Source organism: Saccostrea cucullata, unplaced genomic scaffold (assembly GCF_032062105.1).
Source record: "Saccostrea cucullata isolate Sc308-1 unplaced genomic scaffold, CSIRO_AGI_Scuc_v1 ctg1876, whole genome shotgun sequence".
NCBI classification, from domain to species: Eukaryota; Metazoa; Mollusca; class Bivalvia; order Ostreida; family Ostreidae; genus Saccostrea; species Saccostrea cuccullata.
This window is the reverse complement of record NW_026929714.1, coordinates 49,552-70,605: the sequence shown is the minus strand read 5'-3', so window position 1 is coordinate 70,605 and position 21,054 is coordinate 49,552. Positions and strand designations below refer to the sequence as shown.

At 34.3% G+C, this 21,054-nt stretch overlaps 2 protein-coding genes across 2 annotated transcripts; both read left to right on the top strand.

Annotated features, from left to right (window-relative positions):
- Positions 1 to 4,489: 4,489 nt before the first annotated feature.
- On the top strand, positions 4,490 to 8,522 carry LOC134281993 (uncharacterized). Its single transcript, XM_062764434.1, has 4 exons — positions 4,490 to 4,510; positions 4,922 to 5,019; positions 7,661 to 7,841; positions 7,938 to 8,522. The coding sequence occupies exons 1-4, from the start codon at positions 4,490 to 4,492 to the stop codon at positions 8,520 to 8,522; spliced, it is 885 nt and encodes a 294-aa protein (XP_062620418.1).
- Positions 8,523 to 18,277: 9,755 nt separating this feature from the next.
- On the top strand, positions 18,278 to 20,302 carry LOC134281992 (uncharacterized). The gene has a single exon (XM_062764433.1). It carries the CDS (start codon positions 18,278 to 18,280, stop codon positions 20,300 to 20,302), a length of 2,025 nt encoding a protein of 674 aa, XP_062620417.1.
- The last annotated feature ends 752 nt before the right edge of the window (positions 20,303 to 21,054 follow it).

The following is a 21,054-nucleotide window of genomic DNA, read 5'->3' as shown; positions in this document are numbered from 1 at the left end:
ACATTTTCACCAAATACCCATAAACAGTACTATGCACTTGACATTAGTTAATTAGCAAACAAGTTAAAGAACATAATACGTGTAACCCCCTCCTTCCTCAGTTCTGATTCATAAACCAGAGATCTGCCTCTTACTAATTTTTTAAGGCTGTATTTCATTTTCGGATTCAGCTTTTTATAATAAATTATCTAATAAGATTCCTGACATGACAACCCCCCTTCCTTTTATTGCCCCCCTTTATGAAATTCCGAGATCCGCCACTAGATATTGCATTTGTAAACAAAAATTGCATTCTTATTTCGGATTCTTTGAAGTCTTAGAATGGATTTTGTGATAAGTTGACAATTGTACCCCATAAAAATCCATAATAAATACATTTTCGGAGATATAAAATTTTATTGAATCTAACTGTCTTGTTAGCACACGGGCACTGGAAGTTATATAAATATATAGTTTGTGCATGTATAAAAAAAAAAAAGAGGCTGCACAGGTACTTGAGGTACTTGTGCACACCCCCGATATTTAACCCCGGGGCTTATTGGACATTTTTTCTCGCAAATTATATTTATTATAATTATTCATTATGTGTTCAATATGAAAAAAAATCGTAAAACCCCCCAAAATGATCGCTAAACAAAAAAAGAATACCCTACTACTATATATATATTCTCTCTTATGATGTATAGTTGGGTTTTTGTTGTTGTTGTTGTTGTTGAGCGATTATTTGGGAGGTTTTACGATTCTTTTAATTTCCTATTGTGCACATGATAAATAAGTGTAATAAATATAATTTGTGAGAAAAAATCCGATAAGACCCGGGGTTGATATCGGAGGGGGGGGGGGGTCTGTCCACAAGTACCCGTGGTTAGCTGATGGAATAAGAAGCGATCTGTGAAAATTGATCGATTGTACATTGTTTAACGTCCCTCTCGAGAATTTTCCACTCATATGGAGACGCCATCATTGCCGTAGGAGAGCTACATGTATACTTGGCACTTAGGTCCATTGAGCAGGTAGGGATCTTTTTCGTGCCTGCACCTACTGCGACACGGGACCTCGGTTTATACATTCTCATCCAAAAGACCAGTCTCCACTTCTCACAGTGGGATTTGATCCCGCGAAGTAAGGATCTATTCCTTACTTTGCAACTCTAGAGCAGACGCTCTAACCACTGCGTCAAGCGGGCGACCGATCTGTGATGTCTTGCAATGAAAACGCAATCTTTTCACGCTGTATTTTCTAGCCTCAAATACCGGTATACTGTATTTGTATTTGTTGATCTGATAGGAAATGTTTCTTTTCTTTTCTAAATATAGACTATGTATTTAAAACTTGATACATTTCCCTATATATTATGATTAAAGTTCTTTGAATAAATGCTATAGGTAAACTTTTAATTCAGAGATTGTTCAGTCGTGATGTTATGAACCTGAGGATCGGACTACAAAAAAAAAAATGCTGATTGGTCGATCGATGGCGATCCACTCTAATCAAAAGTAGATCGAGAAAAAAATTCCTTTTTTAAAAAAAACCGTATGCCAAGGGCGTATGAGGAGAGTAGCGTATCAGAATCCCTTGGCTAGCCAAGATACTGTCGGAAATGAAAACAATAAATGTCGGAAATGAAATGCTGCACATTTTTAGCTGACATAAACCACATGTACAATCAGGGACCTATATACTAACGTTAGAATGAAGTTAGGAAATCAGTGATAGTGGGTCTGTTCTTTTACATGGATTAAACCCCTGTCACACCGGGGCTGCGTCCTCACGGCGACTGCACTGCGTCCTCAAAAAATGCAAAACGCCGAGGTGATCGCAGTAGAGTCTCCTACAGCGCCGTGACAACGCGGCGAGATCTCCACTGAACGCCGTAGGGTCGCGTAGGGTCTCCAAGAACGCCAAGGGACGGCGATCACTTTGAGCATGCACAAAGTACGCGCCGTGTGATCGCAGTCTGATAAGAACGCAGTAGAAACGTAGTATGATCGCCGTAGCAGCGCGGTGAGATCTCCAACAACGTAGTGGGAGCTCCGTATAAACGCCGTGAAGTCGCACATGATCGCAGCACGAACGCAGTGATAGTAGACTGCGCTTCCACGGAGACCCCACGGAGATGTCGCGGAGTCCTTGGAGATGTCACTACGTTTCTATCGCGTTTTTACGGCGCTTCTAATGAGATTTATCGTCTTGTGATTTTTCGGCTGCGATTACACGGCGACAGCCCGGAGTTGTCACTGCGGTCATTGCGCTCCCACGGCGTTTCTACAGCGTCCGTTGGCGATCATAATGCGCTTTCACGGCGTTGTTAGAGCGTTGTCAGCCAGCTCACAGAACAAGAGCAATTGGATCATATTTGATCTGCTATAATTTAAACGTATTTGTTGCACTAGGAGCATTTTTGTGAAAAAAATGGAAGAGAAAATTACACAAGCACTTGTTCTGTTGTTTCAATTAAAATTTGTAGAAAACTTTTCGGTGTGTTTATTATTTTTTTTTACATTAAAAATAAAATAAAGAAAATCTAACAACACAACTGAACCGATGAAATTGAAAGAAAAGGAGTTTATTCATAAAACTATTAATAATTTAGTACTAAATTATTTAAATATAGAACATTTTTGATTATTAATATTTCTTGGCATGATTAGAAGTCTTTTCATCGTGTAACTTGAGTCTTTAAACAAAAATGTGTTACAGTCCTTCTAAATAAATATCAACGAGTATAGAACGCATTGTGAACGTATTGTGAACGCAGTCAGCGCAGTGAGAACGCCGTGAACACGAGGTGAAAACTCCTAACGCGCCGTGAAAACTCCGCGGAAGCGCAGTCAATCGCCGAGAGATCTCCATGGGAACGCAGTAGAACGCCGTGAGATCGCCGTAGAATCGCGTCCGTCACCGTAAGGACGCCGTGACATCTTCATATTGTGAAAAATTAACAGAAATTTGTGCAATTTCCCTGCGATTCCACGGCGATTTAAAAAAATTAACAACGCCGTAATGACTCCGTGTGAACGCAGTTGGTGTGACAGGGCCTTTACTAAACAGAGCTACTGTAAACATAAACAGTTCTTTTGCAGTGTATGCCAGCTGCAGAATGGTTATGTAGATGGGCACTTTAGATGGCTACATGTATTACATATCTTTTAATAAAATACAGTTGGTACTAGTCTATAAATGAGGTACATTGTAGATTTGTTAGCCATTTATATTGAGTGTTGTGACCAGATTAATACCAATATACATGTATGTAACAGGCCTAGGATTAGACCAGGATTTTGAATTTGGCAATTTCAACTGTAGATAGGTAGCCTACCGATTAAGTTCCTTAGCCATCGACGATTACATTGTAATGAATGAATGGACTTTATGTTCCAAAAAGAGGAAACTTGACATTAGGTGGTTAAGCAAAGCTTACACTCATTCATGATTTTAATAGAGGTCTTGTTTTTTTTTCCCGCTCAAGATTTCAATAAAGGTCTTGCATATAGCCCGCAAATGTAATTCTATCTCTCTGCGGACTTGAAGACAATATGAAAAAACTTTGAAAAAATTGTTACTGTTTAGTATAAGATAAGTAAAAGATTTTATTATCGAAAAAGTAAAATGGATAATATTTGTTTAACCTGTGAAAAATATACAACAAAAAATATCTTTTAAATGAAAATGTGCTATGATATCATGGTTCTGTTCTTGCAAAAACCAGAGAAAGGGGTTGAAACATTTCTTTAAGTTTAACTAGATTATAACAAGATTTTATGACCTGGTCCGTTCCACGTCCTGACCCTCTTCCGATTGCAGTTTATTTGGTTTATTTTATTTTTTAATTTTCCAAACATATATGATTATTGTTTCAAAATCATCATTGCACTTATGAAATTTAACTATTAAATTTGCTGTTTTTTAAATTATAACTTTTAAATCATTGCGTTCATGTCATCACTTTGTTCCTCCAGTCTCACAATTCACATTTGGCACTCTGCATGATATTAATCATAATACAAATGTATAAGACTATCTCAGTACTTATATCCTTCAAAACTGGGCTGTTTCAGAAGATAAGACATTAAGCAGGAGCACAGCTAGCACACTTTTAACTTTTTGGCATGATCTACATGTAGTCCCTTGCATATACTTCCTGTGACAGTATTTTGTTTTAGCCTCCCCCCCCCAATATGATCAATGTTTCAAAATAATCAATGCATTTATGAAATTAAACAATTTTCTGTATCCTACAAAGTTCCTATAACAGTCCAGTTTTGAAGGATGTCAGTACTGAGACAGTTTGCTCTAGTTTGCATCAAGCACGATTATTGTTGGCAGGAAGAAAATTTTCTTGTTCGCAAACGATTTCGGCTAGCTGCGATCTTGCGGAAAAAATTGCAGCAATTGCTTTACGTTTGCAACAAATTCACAGGAACTCAACATGCTTGCAGCAACATTGCTAGAAACATGCACACCAGTCTGTTGTTCGCAAGTTCGAAACATGGTGCTCGTACGCAGGAATGTACCAAAAACAATAATTATATTTAATACTGCTTGCCGAAAGTTAGCAACAATATTTGCTGCCGCATGTTTCGTGTTTCCATGTTTGAAAAATCCAATGTTTGCTGCTGACTTGCAGCAAGTTTCATTGGCATAACTAATTGTTTGATGCAAACTTGCCGCAAAGTTGCTGCGAACACAAAGGCCTTGTGTAGACTGTCATGATTTCTTTAGCTTCATTGCAGGAAGCTTGCAGACTTACAGCAAATGTTTTTAGGAGGGCAAAAGTTTGAAAAATTAAGGTAATATATGATATTATATTATTTAATTTGACTGATTCGCTTTTTTTTTTGAAAAAAAAATGAAGAATTTCAATGTTTCCCTCAAAATAATGTATTCCTGGATTGCTGATTATGTTTGCTTTTCTATTCAGGTGTGTGAGAAACCAAAGTGCATGGGGACGCCAAACATCTTTACTCCTCGTCAAGCATTCTTCTTGTTGTTGGATGACCTCGTCTTTGTTACCTGGAGGTATCCAGTCCACGTCCTGCATATGAGCATTGTTAGAATAAATCCAATCAAGAGTCTTTTTTTTATTATTATTATTTTAACGGTATCTTAATGTTAGATACTAGTATAGAGAGAATTTTCAAGGAGTTTGATCTAATTGCCTATTAAAAGACAAGTTGTAAAAAATATTTTTAATTTTTTCTATTTTAGGCATACAATTTGGTTTGTTTCCTATAAAACTTTAATTAGATTTGCAAAGATAAAAGATGCTTCGTTTTTCATGAAATAAACCAATAGAATATTTCTTTTTTTACATAATTAACTTACATGTGTAAAAACGGTAAACGAAACTTCACAAACCATTAAAATATAAGTTTGCACTAGTCAAATAAAAATAAAATATCTTATATGCAATACCGTTCAGCAGATCCTCAACACTTGCACTGTTTTAAGTTAGGAGGTAAATGAATTCATTGAAATGCAGTGTGCATGTATTAAATTACCTTTTAAAAAAAATCAGAAATCAAATACATCTGACAGGTATATGACAAAAGTATAATTTGTTGCTTGGTTGAATGTTTGTTAAGCTTACGTTCGAGAACTTTTCTCTCATACTGGGACGCCTTTTTAGCAAGTGCATTGGTTGGTTGCATGGTTTCTTATTTGCTCAACATAACCCCAAGAACTTTCACTATTAATAAGACGTCACTTATTGCCAGAGGGGAGCTACATATTTTTACCTAAACTTAGTATTTTTTGAGAGGTATATTTTGTGCCAGGATCCACGTCGGTAAAGGGTCTCCTTTTTATATGATTTCTTTGGAAGGACAATCTACATTTTCTGCTATTACATCACTGCATGCAGACGGACCACTTCATAAAACATCAATAAATTGGCATTCTGTGGGCGAAAACGCCAGGTAATGATATTTAATATATATATTATAAATATATGTAGGGGTTTTTATTAATTTTAGAAACTTAATATGGTTTATTCTCTTCCGTATACCATTTTATTTTGCATATAATACTGCTTTTTCCCTTATATTACTTTACCGCAGTATTAACTGGGAGGGGGGGGGGGGGGCAACCTGTACTTCAATGAACATTTTCAATAGAAAAAGATATAGATGCTAATTATTATATCAATTGTCATGATGATATAAAAACAAAAATTTGAAATCAAGCCTTTTAAAGTTGTTCGCCTGACTGGATGAAGATTTAAGATTTTGTGATATTCCTAAAAATAGAATTTATTTTATAAGTTTAAAGTGATATGAACACAATATTTAGGAATTAGGAAGTCTAAGGTGACATATATGGAGATAACGAAGAGTATTTAAGCTCAAAATTCCATTCAAAGAATACAGATCGAGAGTAGACCAAACACGGTTCTTAAATCAATAGAAGATCAGGTGCAATGAAGGATAGAGCATCACCTGCTGACCGGTCACGCCCGCCGTGTGCTTCTAGTCATATGCATTGTAGATAAATAAAGAAAAAATCTGCAGACAATTCAGTGTGTAAATAATGGTATGTAAAGGGTTCATCAGCATTTGACTTAATGATTGATTGTTCATGTATTAGCTGAAAAAGTAGGACTTGTCATATCTTTAAATAAAGCTTAATCATGCATTACATATACTAGTGATCACCACGTGAAACTAAAGTATGAAACATATGTAGATCACGAAGAGAATTCAAGATAAAAAATTCATAAAACAATACAAAATAGGAGGAGAGGAAACACGGACCTCAAAATTGTTGGAGGTGGGATCAGGTGCCATGGAGGAGTGAGCATTCTCCGACGACTGGTCACACCTACCGTGTGCTACTTGTCACAATCTGGAAATAACGGAAAAATCCGTATTTAATTCAGTGTATAAATAATGGAATAACAATTTGTATGAAAAACGTCAGTCAGTATTTGTCTGAATGATGAATTGTATATGCCGACAAGGTCATTGTATCGACCATAGAACTTAAAAAACGATGCCAAACAAAACTGTTGATCTTCCTGTTTCATTAACTTGTTTGTCATTAATTTATTTCGTTTTAGAAATTGTCATACCTAGCTCTAGCATGCTCTTGCGTATCGAATCAATTGAGATATATTGACTCCCTCTGCAGATGATAGTAAGAAAAGTTGACAATAGAGGAGTTAAAGTCATCAAATTTATCATAGAATTTAGCTGTTAGGTAACCATTAAGGTCTTTTTCAAGTAAAATATCCATATTTGAAACAGTTTGGTGTCTTTTATGTCAAGCACACCAGGATACATGTATATCATATCGACATAAGAATGGAAATTACAACTGTTAATTGACAGTACGTCGTCGATATATCTAAATGTCGAGTTGAAGGCCACATCAATAATTTTCTTCTTTTCACACGCATTAGAGTTTGCACAAATTCTGCTTCATATGAATATAAAAATAGGTCTGCTAAAATTGGGGGGGGGGGGGGGGGGGGGGGGATAGGTATCCATGGGAATTCCACTAGATTGTTCTTGCAAAAATCTTTCAATAAATCATTTTTCATTTCTTCTAGGAAAGGTAGAAAAAAAATAAGCAAAAGTTTATATGATTCATAAAAAGCCTATCCGATGTCATTATTTTTAATATTTATAAAAGAGAAATCATGAAATTTTCCTTTTTTCAGTGCCACAAGTTTCTATAGTTATAGATCGTCATACAAGTTCCCAGAGTGTGACGAGTCCATGGATCACACAGTAGCCAATTCTGAGTCTACTGCCCCCTACCTTGGATGTGCCCTACATAGGCAAAAACGATGTGCGATGTACTGTAAAGACTGTGACCTTCTTATATGTCACACCTGCTTGGCATCTGATCGACATTTAGGTCATAGGTTCTTAGAAATCCCGGATATTCTAAATGAAAAGAAAAAGCTATTAAAAGAAAAACAAATTGAATTAAAGAAAACAATTTGTCCAACCTACCAGGACATTGCAGCAGATGCACAAAACGTAATAAGTAAGATAGAGAAGGAATATGAAGATCTATCAACAGACATTGCGATACAAGAAGATAACCTGCACAAAGAAATTGACAAACTTTTCAATAAATCTAAGGCTAAAACAGATGAAATGAAACACAAACAGTTACACACTTTACAGAATCATTTGGATGATATTAGCAGAAAACTTATGGAGATCGATGATGAAATTGATTCAATTGATAAAACTTTGGGCTCCAATGATATTTCGACAATTTTACAAGTACTACATACCTCCAAAGTGGAGCAGCATAAAAGGCTTCCAAATAAGCTTGTCCCCTCTGGACCCAAATTCACTCCAGGGAAAATTCAAGATGAAAAACTTTCAAAATTTGTTGGAACTTTATCAACATTTAATCTTACAACAGAAAAGCATGGTTACAGTTTAAAGGTCACACATGAGCCACTAGAATTTGAAAAACTTTCACCAATCACATCAAAATTAACGGAAATATATTCCCGTGATGCAGTCTCACTGGAATCACCAGAAGCTGGATCCTCTCCCTAAGTCTCAAGGAAATTATCACAAAGAGCTGGATCCTCTCCCCAAGTCTCGGTAAAATCATCAGGAGCTGGATCCTCTCCTCAAGTCTCAAAGAAATTTCCAGCAAACGAATACCCTCCTGCAGATGAACAACAATCACCAGATTTGGGATCTACGACCATGTAGGGTGTCCGTAGATACAGATGAAAAATCGCAATAGCAGAGTCATATTCAATGTTTTCAGGGTTAAAAAAACGAATTCTTGCATTGAAATTAATCAAGCAATCTTTCATAAGTTTCTAAATGTACACAAAATGCAACATATATCCGTCTTTTGCTTATGTTTATATAGAACAAAGGCTAGAAAATGCGTATATGAATAGGGAAGACAACCTACGATGTTTTCTATAAATATTACAAAATCATTATTAAGGTCATTAGTAATCAAAAAGTCAAAGATATTTACGGAATGAATACAAAAGCTACCAACTATGTGGCATAAACCCGGCTTATAAACTGATCCAACCCAGTTTATAACACATAAAGAAATCTATCAAATTCATTTCCTAAAATTTATTCTCATTTTTTTTCTTCAAGGAAATAGTCCACATAAAATTTTCAAATTGAACAAAATTTGAGAGTACGATAGGATCGACAGTCATTGTGATGTTACCGTAGACAACACAATTAATACGATAAAAAGGAAAATTGCATTCAATCGAAAGCCGCGTTACAACAAAAATTGATTTAATTGAATTAGATTACATAGAATCAATCTATCATATTTGGGTTTGTGCTGCTATTTATCCTCAATATGAACATATATACGAGACGTTAGTGGTGATAAATACTATTAAATTGATAAATATAATCAGCCAAGTGAGTAAATATAACAAGTATTAAGATTCTTTGAGTGAATTTCCTACGACTGGAATGCACTGCATATTTTGAAAATTAAAGAAACATTCAAAGATACCCCGGAAACATATTTTTTGTTTTGTTTTAGCAGTAAGTGTTGTTTATTATTCAAATTAGAAGTTCTTCAAGAGAAATAAAGAAAGGGATATAAACATCAAATTAAGTGATATGGATCATCAACACTACCTATAATTGCGCTAAAACAAAAACGAAGAAAAATGTATTGAATTAGCCCTGGCCCTCTGATTTTTCAATCAGGTGATAATCCGACTGAGGTATATGACCACCGGCGATCGAATACATCTAACCGCCGCATTGACCTCTCCATGAATGTCTTTTGCCCTCAAAGACATAAACCCAGGCTCTCTCTTGCCGGGGCTTCTGTCACTTTCTGAGTTTCTGAGCACCACATTTCAAGTTCACAACAAACCGAAAAGAAATACTGAACATCAAATATTGCACCAGTGATTAAACCCGTCTATGAGTCTTAGTACATCATAATTAGTCCTTTATCTATATAGATTTAGGGAATTTCAGTACTACAAATACTTACACATGCATGAATTAGCCCAAAAAGTCAGCATTTAGCTATGATACCTCTTTGAGACTGAAAAAGCACCCAAGTACGGAAATGTTTCCATAATAACTGATTTTGTAAAGAGAAGTACTGTTTATCATGTTCAAAATATGACCTTTAACGAAAACGTTATAACTTTATTTAAAAGGAAAATTCAAATTTAAATACATTTATCCATTTCTTACGTTTGCAGTGTGTGCTGTAGGTGTGAAAAATAATTTCAAACAGAATGAAATATACAGAACAAAGCATCGGAGCTAGGATCAGGTGTCATGGGGGAGTCAGAAATGATAACCTAGGCCTATAGTTCTTTTTTTTATAAGCTGTTCCTAATGCCTTCGGATGTTCTTTTGCTATGATATTTTTACTGCTTTGCAAAATAACCTCTCACCTTATCAGCAATGTCTTGATAAATGCATCAAAATTGATCAAAGATGCTTTATTAATATCGGGATTTTTTTAATTACCGCAACAACTCTCTCAAGTGCAATGTTATTTTATGCAAAGTACAAAAGGGACGTCTGTGTTGTTTTATTTAACATCTTTTTATATTTCTTTTTCTTTGAAAATTTTTCTACTATTCAACTATTCAACTAATTCAGCTATATTTGAAATCGAATTTTTTGGATTAAAATGTTGTGGGTTATACTAAGACTAAAAACTTATATAATTATCTAGATTACTACTGAAGTTTGCCTCATAATTCAAAGACAAAGCCTATATATTTTATTTTAAAAAAATGTTTAATCCTAATATGATTTTCTAGGCGTATATATATAGAGTGCATTCGTTGAAAAATATTTTAAATAATTGCTTAAAACAATGTAGCATATATATTAAAATATAAATTATAGTGAATATATCCTATTCCATAAAATCTTTGAAATAGATGAATATTCCTGAATTGTTCTTTTAATATAAAACAAAAATAAAACCGTTACCAGACTTGTTTTAAACGCATCTTAAAAATCCAGTGTAAATGTACAGTAGAAGATCATTGCAGCCCGGAGGACCAGGCCGCTCTATATATATACTCACCGTCAATGAAAACGCAACACTCTGATATAGGGTGAAAGTAAATACAGGTTATAACTTTGTACCAAAAAAGTTAGGACATCTTTTACTTTGCCAAATGAGTTATTTAACGGTTGAATGAATTTCTTTCCTCTACCGGAAGTTGTTTTTTAGCCCTTTTCACAGAAATAAAAATTTTGCATTTTTAATAAAATTTTTAACAATATTTTTGGTTTTCAAGCCAGGCGGAGTTGTGGTATAAAATATTTTGCAAAAACTCAAAGGTTTCTCGAGATACGGAATGTAAACAAAAGTGTTTAAACATTTTTTTATGTATGACCTTGACCTTTTGACCTCAAAATCGGTAGGTATCTTCATATATATTTCATTACAATATCTCAAAGGATTTTCGAGATATCGCGTGGAAACAAAAACGTTACAGACAGACAGAACTATAGCTAGACGGACTGACAGACAGACCAAAATTAATATCCCCAACTTTCAGTGGCAAAAAAAAAAAAAAAAAAAATAAAAAAAAAATAAAATAAAAACCCTACTTCCTAGGTGTCGGAATCATTTTTTGACCCCCAAAAAGTAATTATTGCGTAACATGCGTTACCAATTAACAATATTAACAAATTATAAACTTCAGAAATGCATGCAGAGCAGGCACAGACATTTAAATGCCTTGAACTAAGGAAAAACTTCGACGGGTAGAAAGCACATATCGTCGCTGTAATATCAAATTGTCGCAAGTCAAAAATCCCAACTTTTCAGGAGAGACAAAAAACATATTTTTTCAAAATGTCGTATGTCGTGTTTTGTTTTCTGTCCTGGATGTTTTTTCAGTACAAAGTGTCGTATCTCCAAAAAGCATTGAAACAAACCCTTGCAATGTATTGTAAGCGTACGAATCTAATATTAGAACGCTCTAAAATGTATTTTATGAATTAACATACTCATAAATTGATTGCAGTTACTAAAATTTTTCCATTGATATCGGACTGCCAGTGACATCTTTGTCAGTGCCCAGAGACATACGACCTTTTGTCAGAAAAAAAATCCATCCAATGGACATACGCGCTTTTATCACACGTCTGTATCTCACTTTCTAATTGGCCTAGAGACATGGCGTTTTGACAGAACATGTATTCGATATTGCAGATTCCAAAATAGCAATAAAAATTTCGCGCCAAAAATCGACTTACGACATTTTGATATTACAGCGACGATATATGTGCATTACGGGACTTCAGAATATGCACCAGTCATGTTGGATATCCGTTGTTACGGGCAACCCTCATTGTCCCACTTTTGGTTATGTTATACTTTGAAGAAGCCCGGAAATAAAAAAAAAAAACTTTCAGTCAGTAAAGATCACATTGATTCGCACATTTCAGGTACACTAGTAAATGGGATTTATGCTGAAAAGGAAAATCACATGTCTTCACTTGTCGTCGGGTAATAGTAATGAGTTTATTTACATAATATTTAAAAAAAAATGTTTTTATCAATATTTATTAAAATAATTTAGTATATAACATGTTTGTTTAAAAACAACATTTAATTCATTCTTCAAGTGAAAACTCAATGATTTTTAATATAGTCTCTATATTAAAAATACATAAAAATTCGGGCTTTAATATATATATTTGGGTTTTACCCGTAGAGTGTTTATTTAAGGCAACAGCTGGAGATTTGTTAGTGACTGTCAAAACATATTACGTCACACCTGATCACACCTCTGAATTTTTAGATGTCTATATTTACTCCGAATTGTATTGCTGCATAAACTTTTGGACTTAGATACTTGTAATTCGTTATCTCCATATATAATATTCACATTCAAACGCGAAAATTACCATTTCAATAAGATTAGATGTATACATTTCTGAAAGAAGTAAAAAAAAAGAAAAGAAAAAAAGAACGTTAAACATGTAACACAGGTGAATGAATTATATCTATGCAAGAACAAATTCTTTTCGTAAATATATATTATCAATATAATTTTTGCTATTGCAGGTCCATATGCCTAGTTATATAAGTAGTCATGAACCCCCGCACCAGTCACCTACTTGATCCGCTGTGACAAATGTGAGACTGCTAAAGTGCAGATACTTTGTGATACATGCCACTTCAACTTGTGCAACGCCTGTGTAGGAGAACACATCTCAAAGTACGAGTTCAAGGATCACAAAGTGGTCAAATATCAGTCCACAAATTCCATTCCAATTTATCCTGGATGTGCCTCACATTAAAAAGAACGATGTGAGATGTTTTGTAGGCAATATAAAATTTCAGTCTGTCTCACTTGCTTGGCATCTAATCAACATTTTGTTCATAAATTATCAAAAATCTTGCAAGTTCTGGATGAAAAGAAAGTTAGAAGGAATAAAGGGCACACAGAATTAAAGGAAGCAATTTATCATACGCACAAGAACATTGCATCTGATGCACAGAACAAAATTAAACAATTAGAGAATGAATACAGAGATCTTTCAACAGTCATCAACAATCGATGAAGGCACTGGCACAAAGAAATTGACGTAGTTTTGGAAAACCTTAAGATACAAGTTGATGAAATGAGGACCTAACAGTTACAAACTTTACAAAAAACATTTGGATAATATTGATAAGAAAATCAAAGATATTAAATATGAAATCGATTCACTTGATTTAAACAATAAAATGCTTTCTTTGTTTGTTAATACCGCGAAAGCGGGTTATGCCAATTTTTACCGTTAATTCCAGTAATAACAAAGAAAGACATTTTATTGTTTATATTTATATCTGTTTAAATAATCGTTTAAAGTAGATTTAAAAAGATCAATTATTGTATTAATGATGTGAACGTCTTTATACGTTTCATTGATGGATCAGACACTGATCAAAAAATCTGTACAGGCGACATGCCTAATGTAGTTCATGCAGTGATTAACGCAATGGATTTTCTTAAGAAATAAAGGAGGAAATATCCAGTAGATGTAAATATAAAGCAATAACCTCTTATGACATTTCAAGACTAATTAAGGTTAATCCAAATGTAGATCAATTTAAAAAGCTTCCTCAAATGTTTGTGCTATTTGTACCAAGCCTCAATCCTGGAACGATCCAATGGGACGAACTTCATAAACTGTTCGGAGTGTTATCACTCATTTCACCTAAAACAGAAGAATATGACTTCAGTATAGAGATGGAACATAAATCACTAGAAGTCAATAGTTCTTCAGCTGTTGGATATTCTCATAAAGTCAAGAAGTTGCTCGATGAGCCAGATATTAATACAACGGAAATGATGACAAAAACCAATCACAAACTGTTCGATACTCTTGTTCCTCCACGTAAAAAAAATAAATTCAGTTTGACAAGAATGGTAAACCTCTCTATTAATCTGGTGGGTCTGCTAAATACTTATGTGAGAATAATAACCTTGATATTTGTGCAGCTGACAGTAGAGCTAAAGCAGTAGTGGTGATCAACCAGGCTGGAAAATTCCGATTTGAATACCGGAGCATACTCCTGCCCCAGAATAAAAACCATACGGTTTAAGAGTAATCACTACTGACAGTCAAGTTCATATACTTACAGGCGACGAAAACATTGTTGTGTACACATTATAGAAATGGATGGACAGTTCCTTAGTTATATAAAACGTGGACGTGACCTTCTTGTGCACAGATACAGATAACAATCTGATTTTTGGTGGCGTAATGTTTGGTGATGAGAGATGTGTGTTAAGAATCAAATATCTGCAGTGAAATGAATACTATGTTTGAAATAAATAATATGTTCGTAAACCTTAAGATTTTTCTAATAAAACCTCTGGCTTTGAACTTCTTGGGGCAGCTTGATATATTCGTTTTGTAACTACTTAATACAATTACAAATACAGTATCTGTGATTTTTTAAGAGTGCTTCAGAATTCAGATTCTTTTTTTAAAACCACTCAAAATTCTTTGCCACCAATGGCCACCGATTTTGATGAAACTGCCCATTTTGAGTACTCGACACCGGAAACATACACCAAAAATAACTTTATCGTCAGTTATATATAAATGCGTTCTTTTAAAAGGTAGGATCAGGTTCAAGCATACAGAGGCTCTCTGATGTATAAAAACTATGGCAACCATTGTTAACCAAACAGAAATATATGACAATTTGATTCTGGTTGATTTACCAAACATGTTTATAAAGCATCAGGGTTTCAACCTTTTGAAACAGTCATTGCCAATTACTTGCTTTGCCGCAAATGTTAACCACTGGACTCTAAACACGTTAAAAATGATTTTTCAAACCTTGTGACATGTTATCATGGCAACTGTACCACATAGCTTCTAATTTTTGCCCTATATTAGTTAAGGGTATCAGAGACTTTTGAATTTAAAATCAGTATAGTTATTGGATAATTTATAATTTTTATGCACCGTTATAAGAACAAAAATAAATATAATTATTTAATCAGAGATTATACATGTATAATTAAAAATTATAAGAATTTCAATTTGCTTTACTTGGATATTTTTGAAACTATGGATGATCAAACTTGTTTTTTTTTTTTTTGCTCAAATTTAAGTATACAAGTCCTCTCTCTACTTAATATATAAAAAGGTTAAGATTAATCCACTTTGACAGTTTTGCATTGACACATAAATTGACTAATGGAACTTTTAAGTGAACGTTAAAAAAACTAGTTCTATGTATATATTTACTGATATTTTGGTAAAATATCATCTACGAAATATATAATACATGGGGTATTAACAAGAAATGTAAATATTTGAACTTTAAAATATTTTTATATCCATAACGTTTGAGTATGGAACCTAGCAGCAGTGCACATGGCGTTACACGCTGACATATGTTAGACTGCTGTTGTACAGTTGCACTGTGATGCATGTCCTGACAACCTGTGCAAGACCTGTGTTGGAGAACACACAGTAACACATCCATCTAAAGATCAGGAAGTGAAGGTCACATTTCAGTCCTCTCTGCTCTGGAAGCGCCTTCTATAAAAACCAAAGATGAGAAAAGTCTGCAGACATTTTGACATTCCGGTCTGTCACGCATGCCTGGCATCTGATCAACATCTTGGTCATAAATAAGCCAAAGTCTTGCATGTTCTAGGTGAAAGGAAACATTTGATTAGGAAATGGCAAAATGAATTAAATGAAACAATTTATCCAACATACCAGGACATAGCAGTTGATGTGCAAAAGACAATGGGTCAGTTAGAGAGGGAGTATGGAAATTTCTCAGTACCAAAGCATGGGGAGGACTGGCTTAAGAAAATAAATATAAATGTCAATACATTTTAAATTCAGGTTGATGAAATGAAGACCTAACAGTTACAAATCTAACAGAAACCTTGATGAAATTAAACGGACTTCACAGATGAAATTGATTCATCAGCAAATATTGAAGATTCTAATGACATGGAATTTATGGATATAGGGAATAGTATTCGAGCTCTAAAATCGAAAACAAAATTTAAGTAGATCAAACATGGGCCTCCAAACCATCAGAGATTGGATCAGATGCCATGGAGGAGTAAACATCCCTTGACGACCGGCCACACCCGTTAAAAGTAATAATTTTTCCATGTGCGTATTATATAACTGAATTATTCAAAGAAAAAGGTTCATCTGTTTCAGTTTATTCAGAAAATTATAAAATATGATAAATAAATGAGATGAGAATTGCTTTCTGCAATCTTTAATGATAAAAAATCCACTGATTACGCATTTCAAGAGATAATACATAGAAAGAGCAAAAATATTTTTAAAACAGCCTTAATTGAGCCGATTGTGCATTTATTGGAATATACGGACAGTCAATAGAAACGCATCACCCTCATTTTAGGGGGGGGGGGGTTATATTCGGGTTATAACTATGTACCAAAAAAGCTAGGAACTCTTTAACTTTGCCAAATCAATTATTTTACGGTTGAATGATTTTCTCTCCATTACTTGAAGTTGCTTTTTAGCCCCAATTTTTAAAACAAAGTGATAAAAATCACATCCGGAGAAGAAAGATTTTTTTCCCCGGGACTTTAGTACAATACCTATGATTAACAGCTACAAATCCTTGAAAACCCAAAATATTGTTAAAAAATTTATCAAAAATGCGAAAGTTTGATTTCTGCTAAGAGAACTAAAAGGCAACTTCCGGTAATGGAAAGAAAATCATCCAAGCGCTAAATACGGATTTGCCAATGTTAAAGATGTCCTAACTGTTTTGATACATAGTTATATCCCGCATATGATTTTAACCCTAAAATTAGGGTGTTGCGTTTCTATTGACTATGAGTATATTTAGGTCCATATATAAATACAAATTGAACGAACATGTGCTCATTTTACACTTTTCTAGAACAAAATCGATTGATGGGTTTTGTAAAACCACCGCATTAATCAATAATGAATCATTAGTCCACGGATTGTACAGAATCACTCTTTAAAGCGCCAATCATTTTTGCTTTAGCTTGTGTAAGCCACGTGCAAACAAGGCTTTATGTGCAACACTATTTTAAGAATAAAAAAAAAATAGAACCGGTTTTCAAAAGAAAAAATCTTTGAAGTGCAGCGCACACGTATTAGATACCAAGAAGAAACCGGAACCAGAATGTTAAACCCCTAACAGTTGCATGACAAGGGTGGATATGACATAAAACAACAAACTTTTTATATTTTAATTGGAGAAGAACGATATTTTCTTAACTGTGTTCAGGTAATAAGTATAGCTTTAATTTTATTTTCATGCGCCCGGATCGATAGATCAGGGGCGTATATTGTTTTTGTCCCGTCCTTTTGTCTGTTTGTTTATCTGTCTGTTTATCTGTTTGTCTGTCTGCCTGTTGTCAACTTTAACCTTCGCCATAACTTTACATTACATTTCTGAATTACAGCCGTATTCTTTCATATCTATTAAAAGCTTTTGTGGCCACCAAGGATTACTCATAAAGTGAATTATCTGAGGTCTGATCTGTTATCGCTGTTTCTTGCAAAAAAACCAATGATTTTACCAGTATTATTCTCTGTCACTATAAAACATGATGCTTTATATTCATAATTATGTTTTCATGTTTTCCATTTCTTTTCATTGGGTATCGTTTTTTACCTTGTATTTTGATTGAGAAAATTCTTGAGAAAATAGTGTGGAAGGGTAGAAGAAATTCCAATTTCAATATTATCAAATTTAAAAAATAATTGCGATCTATTATTTCTTTACAAATGATCATAAAATTTTACATTTTCAGTCTCATAAGTCAGCAATGGACCCCAGAACCAGTTCCCAGGATGTGATACGTTGTGACGTCTGTACGACTGCTGTGGTACAGATGCACTGTGATTCATGTCACGTTAATCTCTGCAAGGCTTGTGTAGGGGAACACATTTCAACTGATGATCCCAAGAATCACCAAGTTGTCAAATTTCAGTTAAGAAATTCTACTCTCCTCTACCCTAAATGTGCATCACATGAAAAAGAAATATGCGTGATGTATTGTAAAAAATGTGAAATCTCTGTCTGTCCCACTTGTGTCAATCAACATCGCAATCATAAAATATTGAATATATTGGACTTTCTAGAGAAAAAGAGAAACATGATAGAGAAGGAGCAAAGTGAATTAAAAGAAACGATCTATCCTACTTACCAGGGAATTTTTTCAGAACTAGAAACCATTAAGATTGAGTTAGAAAAGGAAGCTGAGGATCTTTTAACAGCCATAACGAAACATGGAGAATTCTGGCACTCAGTAATCGACAAACTTGTCGATAGACTAAAAATTGATGTTAGAAAACTGAAAGACACAAAGACAGATATATTACAAAGAAAAAAGGATGAAATTAACATGATTATTGTTGACATAAGAAATGAAATTGATTTGCTTGATAAAGCTATCGACTCGAACGACATTTCAGAAACTTTAAGTGTGAAATTAAAAGATCATTATAAAAAACTTCCACCAAAACTTATTTTCTGTAAATCTAAATTCACACGAGGTGAAATTCAAGAGGGAAACATTTTAAAACTGTTTGGAAGTTTAACAGCACTTGGTTTTAAGATGGAGAAGAATGGCTACCGAATGAAAAACACACAAGAATCAACCGAGGATGAATGCTTTCGAGATATCCCAATTAAACCATCAGAAGAAAGATCCTTATCTTCATTCAAACAAGAATCACTGACAGCAGAATCCTCTTTAGTTTCCCAAGAAACTGAACCCCTTTTTCCCGCCAATCAGCATTTACCAGCAATTGAATCTACTCCTTCAACTAAAGAGAGGTCATCAGAAGTTCGACATCGACCTCCAGTCCCTAGGAAACCAAAAGTCCCTCGTTTGGTCAAATTAAAACCATCAGAATCTGGTTCCCGTACTCCAGTCCCTTTGAAATCAACAGACTGCGGATTAGGTCATACAGTCAATCATGAATCAGTTGAAAGTGGACATCCTTATTTAGACAAAAAACTGCATAATGAACCAGCGATTTTCAGCACAGAAATTAAATCTGTTAAGTATATGATAAATATTGCCTTTCTGGGCGATGAAAAGATATGGGTATGTAAAGGTGAAATTATCATGGAACTGTATAGCGTTAATAAAGGTTTTTCGCTGGAGTCGATTACAACCAGGTCGGAAAACATCCCAACAGACATAGCGGTGACAAAAAGTGGAAATCTCATTTATACTGATAAGGGGGATGGAACCGTAAACATTGTGAAAAAAGGAAAAACTCAAGAGTTGATCAGATTACAGAACTGGAGACCAATGGGTATATATAGCACATTTGATGATGATCTACTGATTACCATGGAAAATGATGATCATAAACAATCAAAAGTTGTCCGATATTCTGGTTACTTAGAAAAACAAACAATTCAGTTTGATGACGATGGTAACCCACTCTTTATCTTTGGCGGTTTTCAAAACTTTATATGTGAGAACAGAAACCGTGACATCTGTGTGGCTGACTGTGGAGTTAGAGCACTAGTGGTTGTCAATCAAACCGGGAAGTTCAGATTCAAATACACTGGACACTCTCCTGCTCCAAAGAATAAACCATTCAATCCGACAGGAATCACAACAGACAGTCAAGGTCACATCCTTACAGCTGATTATGATAATTATTGTGTCCATATCATTGACAAGGATGGACGGTTCTTACATTTCATAAAGTTTGAACACATTCAACCTTATAGATTGTGCACAGACAGAGATGACAATCTTTTTGTTGCCGTCACAGTTTTAAAATCGTGGCCTCCAGACACCGTGAAGAAAATCAGATACCTGTACTGAAGTTAATTACTTTTTATCGGTCATTTCCCTAAATATTTTGTTAAAAGCAGAGTTTTTCCAGGGTTGTAATAGAAAACCGGGAAAAAATAGTTACTTTGAACATGTTTTAAAAGTTGTGCTCTTTAGGCTAGCTGTTTTGTCTAATGTTGTTCAAATAACGATATTTGTTTTATTTCTTCCTTGTTAATACATGTAACAAATACCTTGTTTTCGTATTCTAATCAATATGCATATATCAGTAATAAATGTATGGTCATACGTTCCCGAGTAACCGTCTCAAATACGATGAACCAATACGCTATAATGCAAAAAGACAATTTTTGTACATCAAAAAATGTTTGCAACGTTCTTGCGTTATCCTAATGGTGGTGGATACAAATTTGGACCTATGTTAGGTAGGATTCTTCTCTGGTTACTGACTAGATGAGGTATTCAATGTATATTAGCTTATATCTCTTAAATATTTAGCTCAATGATATCAAAGAGCTGGAACTTCTTTTATCGTGGAGAATGGTGGTATATAAAGGTGAAAAAGTCTAAGTTGATTTTCGTAAAATCTTGTGACTTCAATTTAGCCAAAAGTTGATTTACACCACCAATTTTTTTTTTTTTTTTTTTTTTTTTTGCATAAAACTCTTGAAGTTTCTCCTTCACTACTGTCAATATCTTAGTGAGGAGTAAAAAAGGGGGCTTGATTGAGCATTTAATGAAATATTAATTAACAATTCACAATATTCTCGTATTTTTAGATC

Bases quoted from the DNA above. Each gene is read 5' to 3' on its own strand.
- LOC134281993 (XM_062764434.1), top strand. From the start codon at position 4,490: ATGGTGCTCGTACGCAGGAAT. The intron at 4,511-4,921 runs GTACCAAAAACA...TTTTCTATTCAG, and splicing joins TGGTGCTCGTACGCAGGAAT to GTGTGTGAGAAACCAAAGTG. The intron at 5,020-7,660 runs GTATCCAGTCCA...TCCTTTTTTCAG, and splicing joins CTCGTCTTTGTTACCTGGAG to TGCCACAAGTTTCTATAGTT.
- LOC134281992 (XM_062764433.1), top strand. From the start codon at position 18,278: ATGGACCCCAGAACCAGTTCCCAGGATGTGATACGTTGTGACGTCTGT.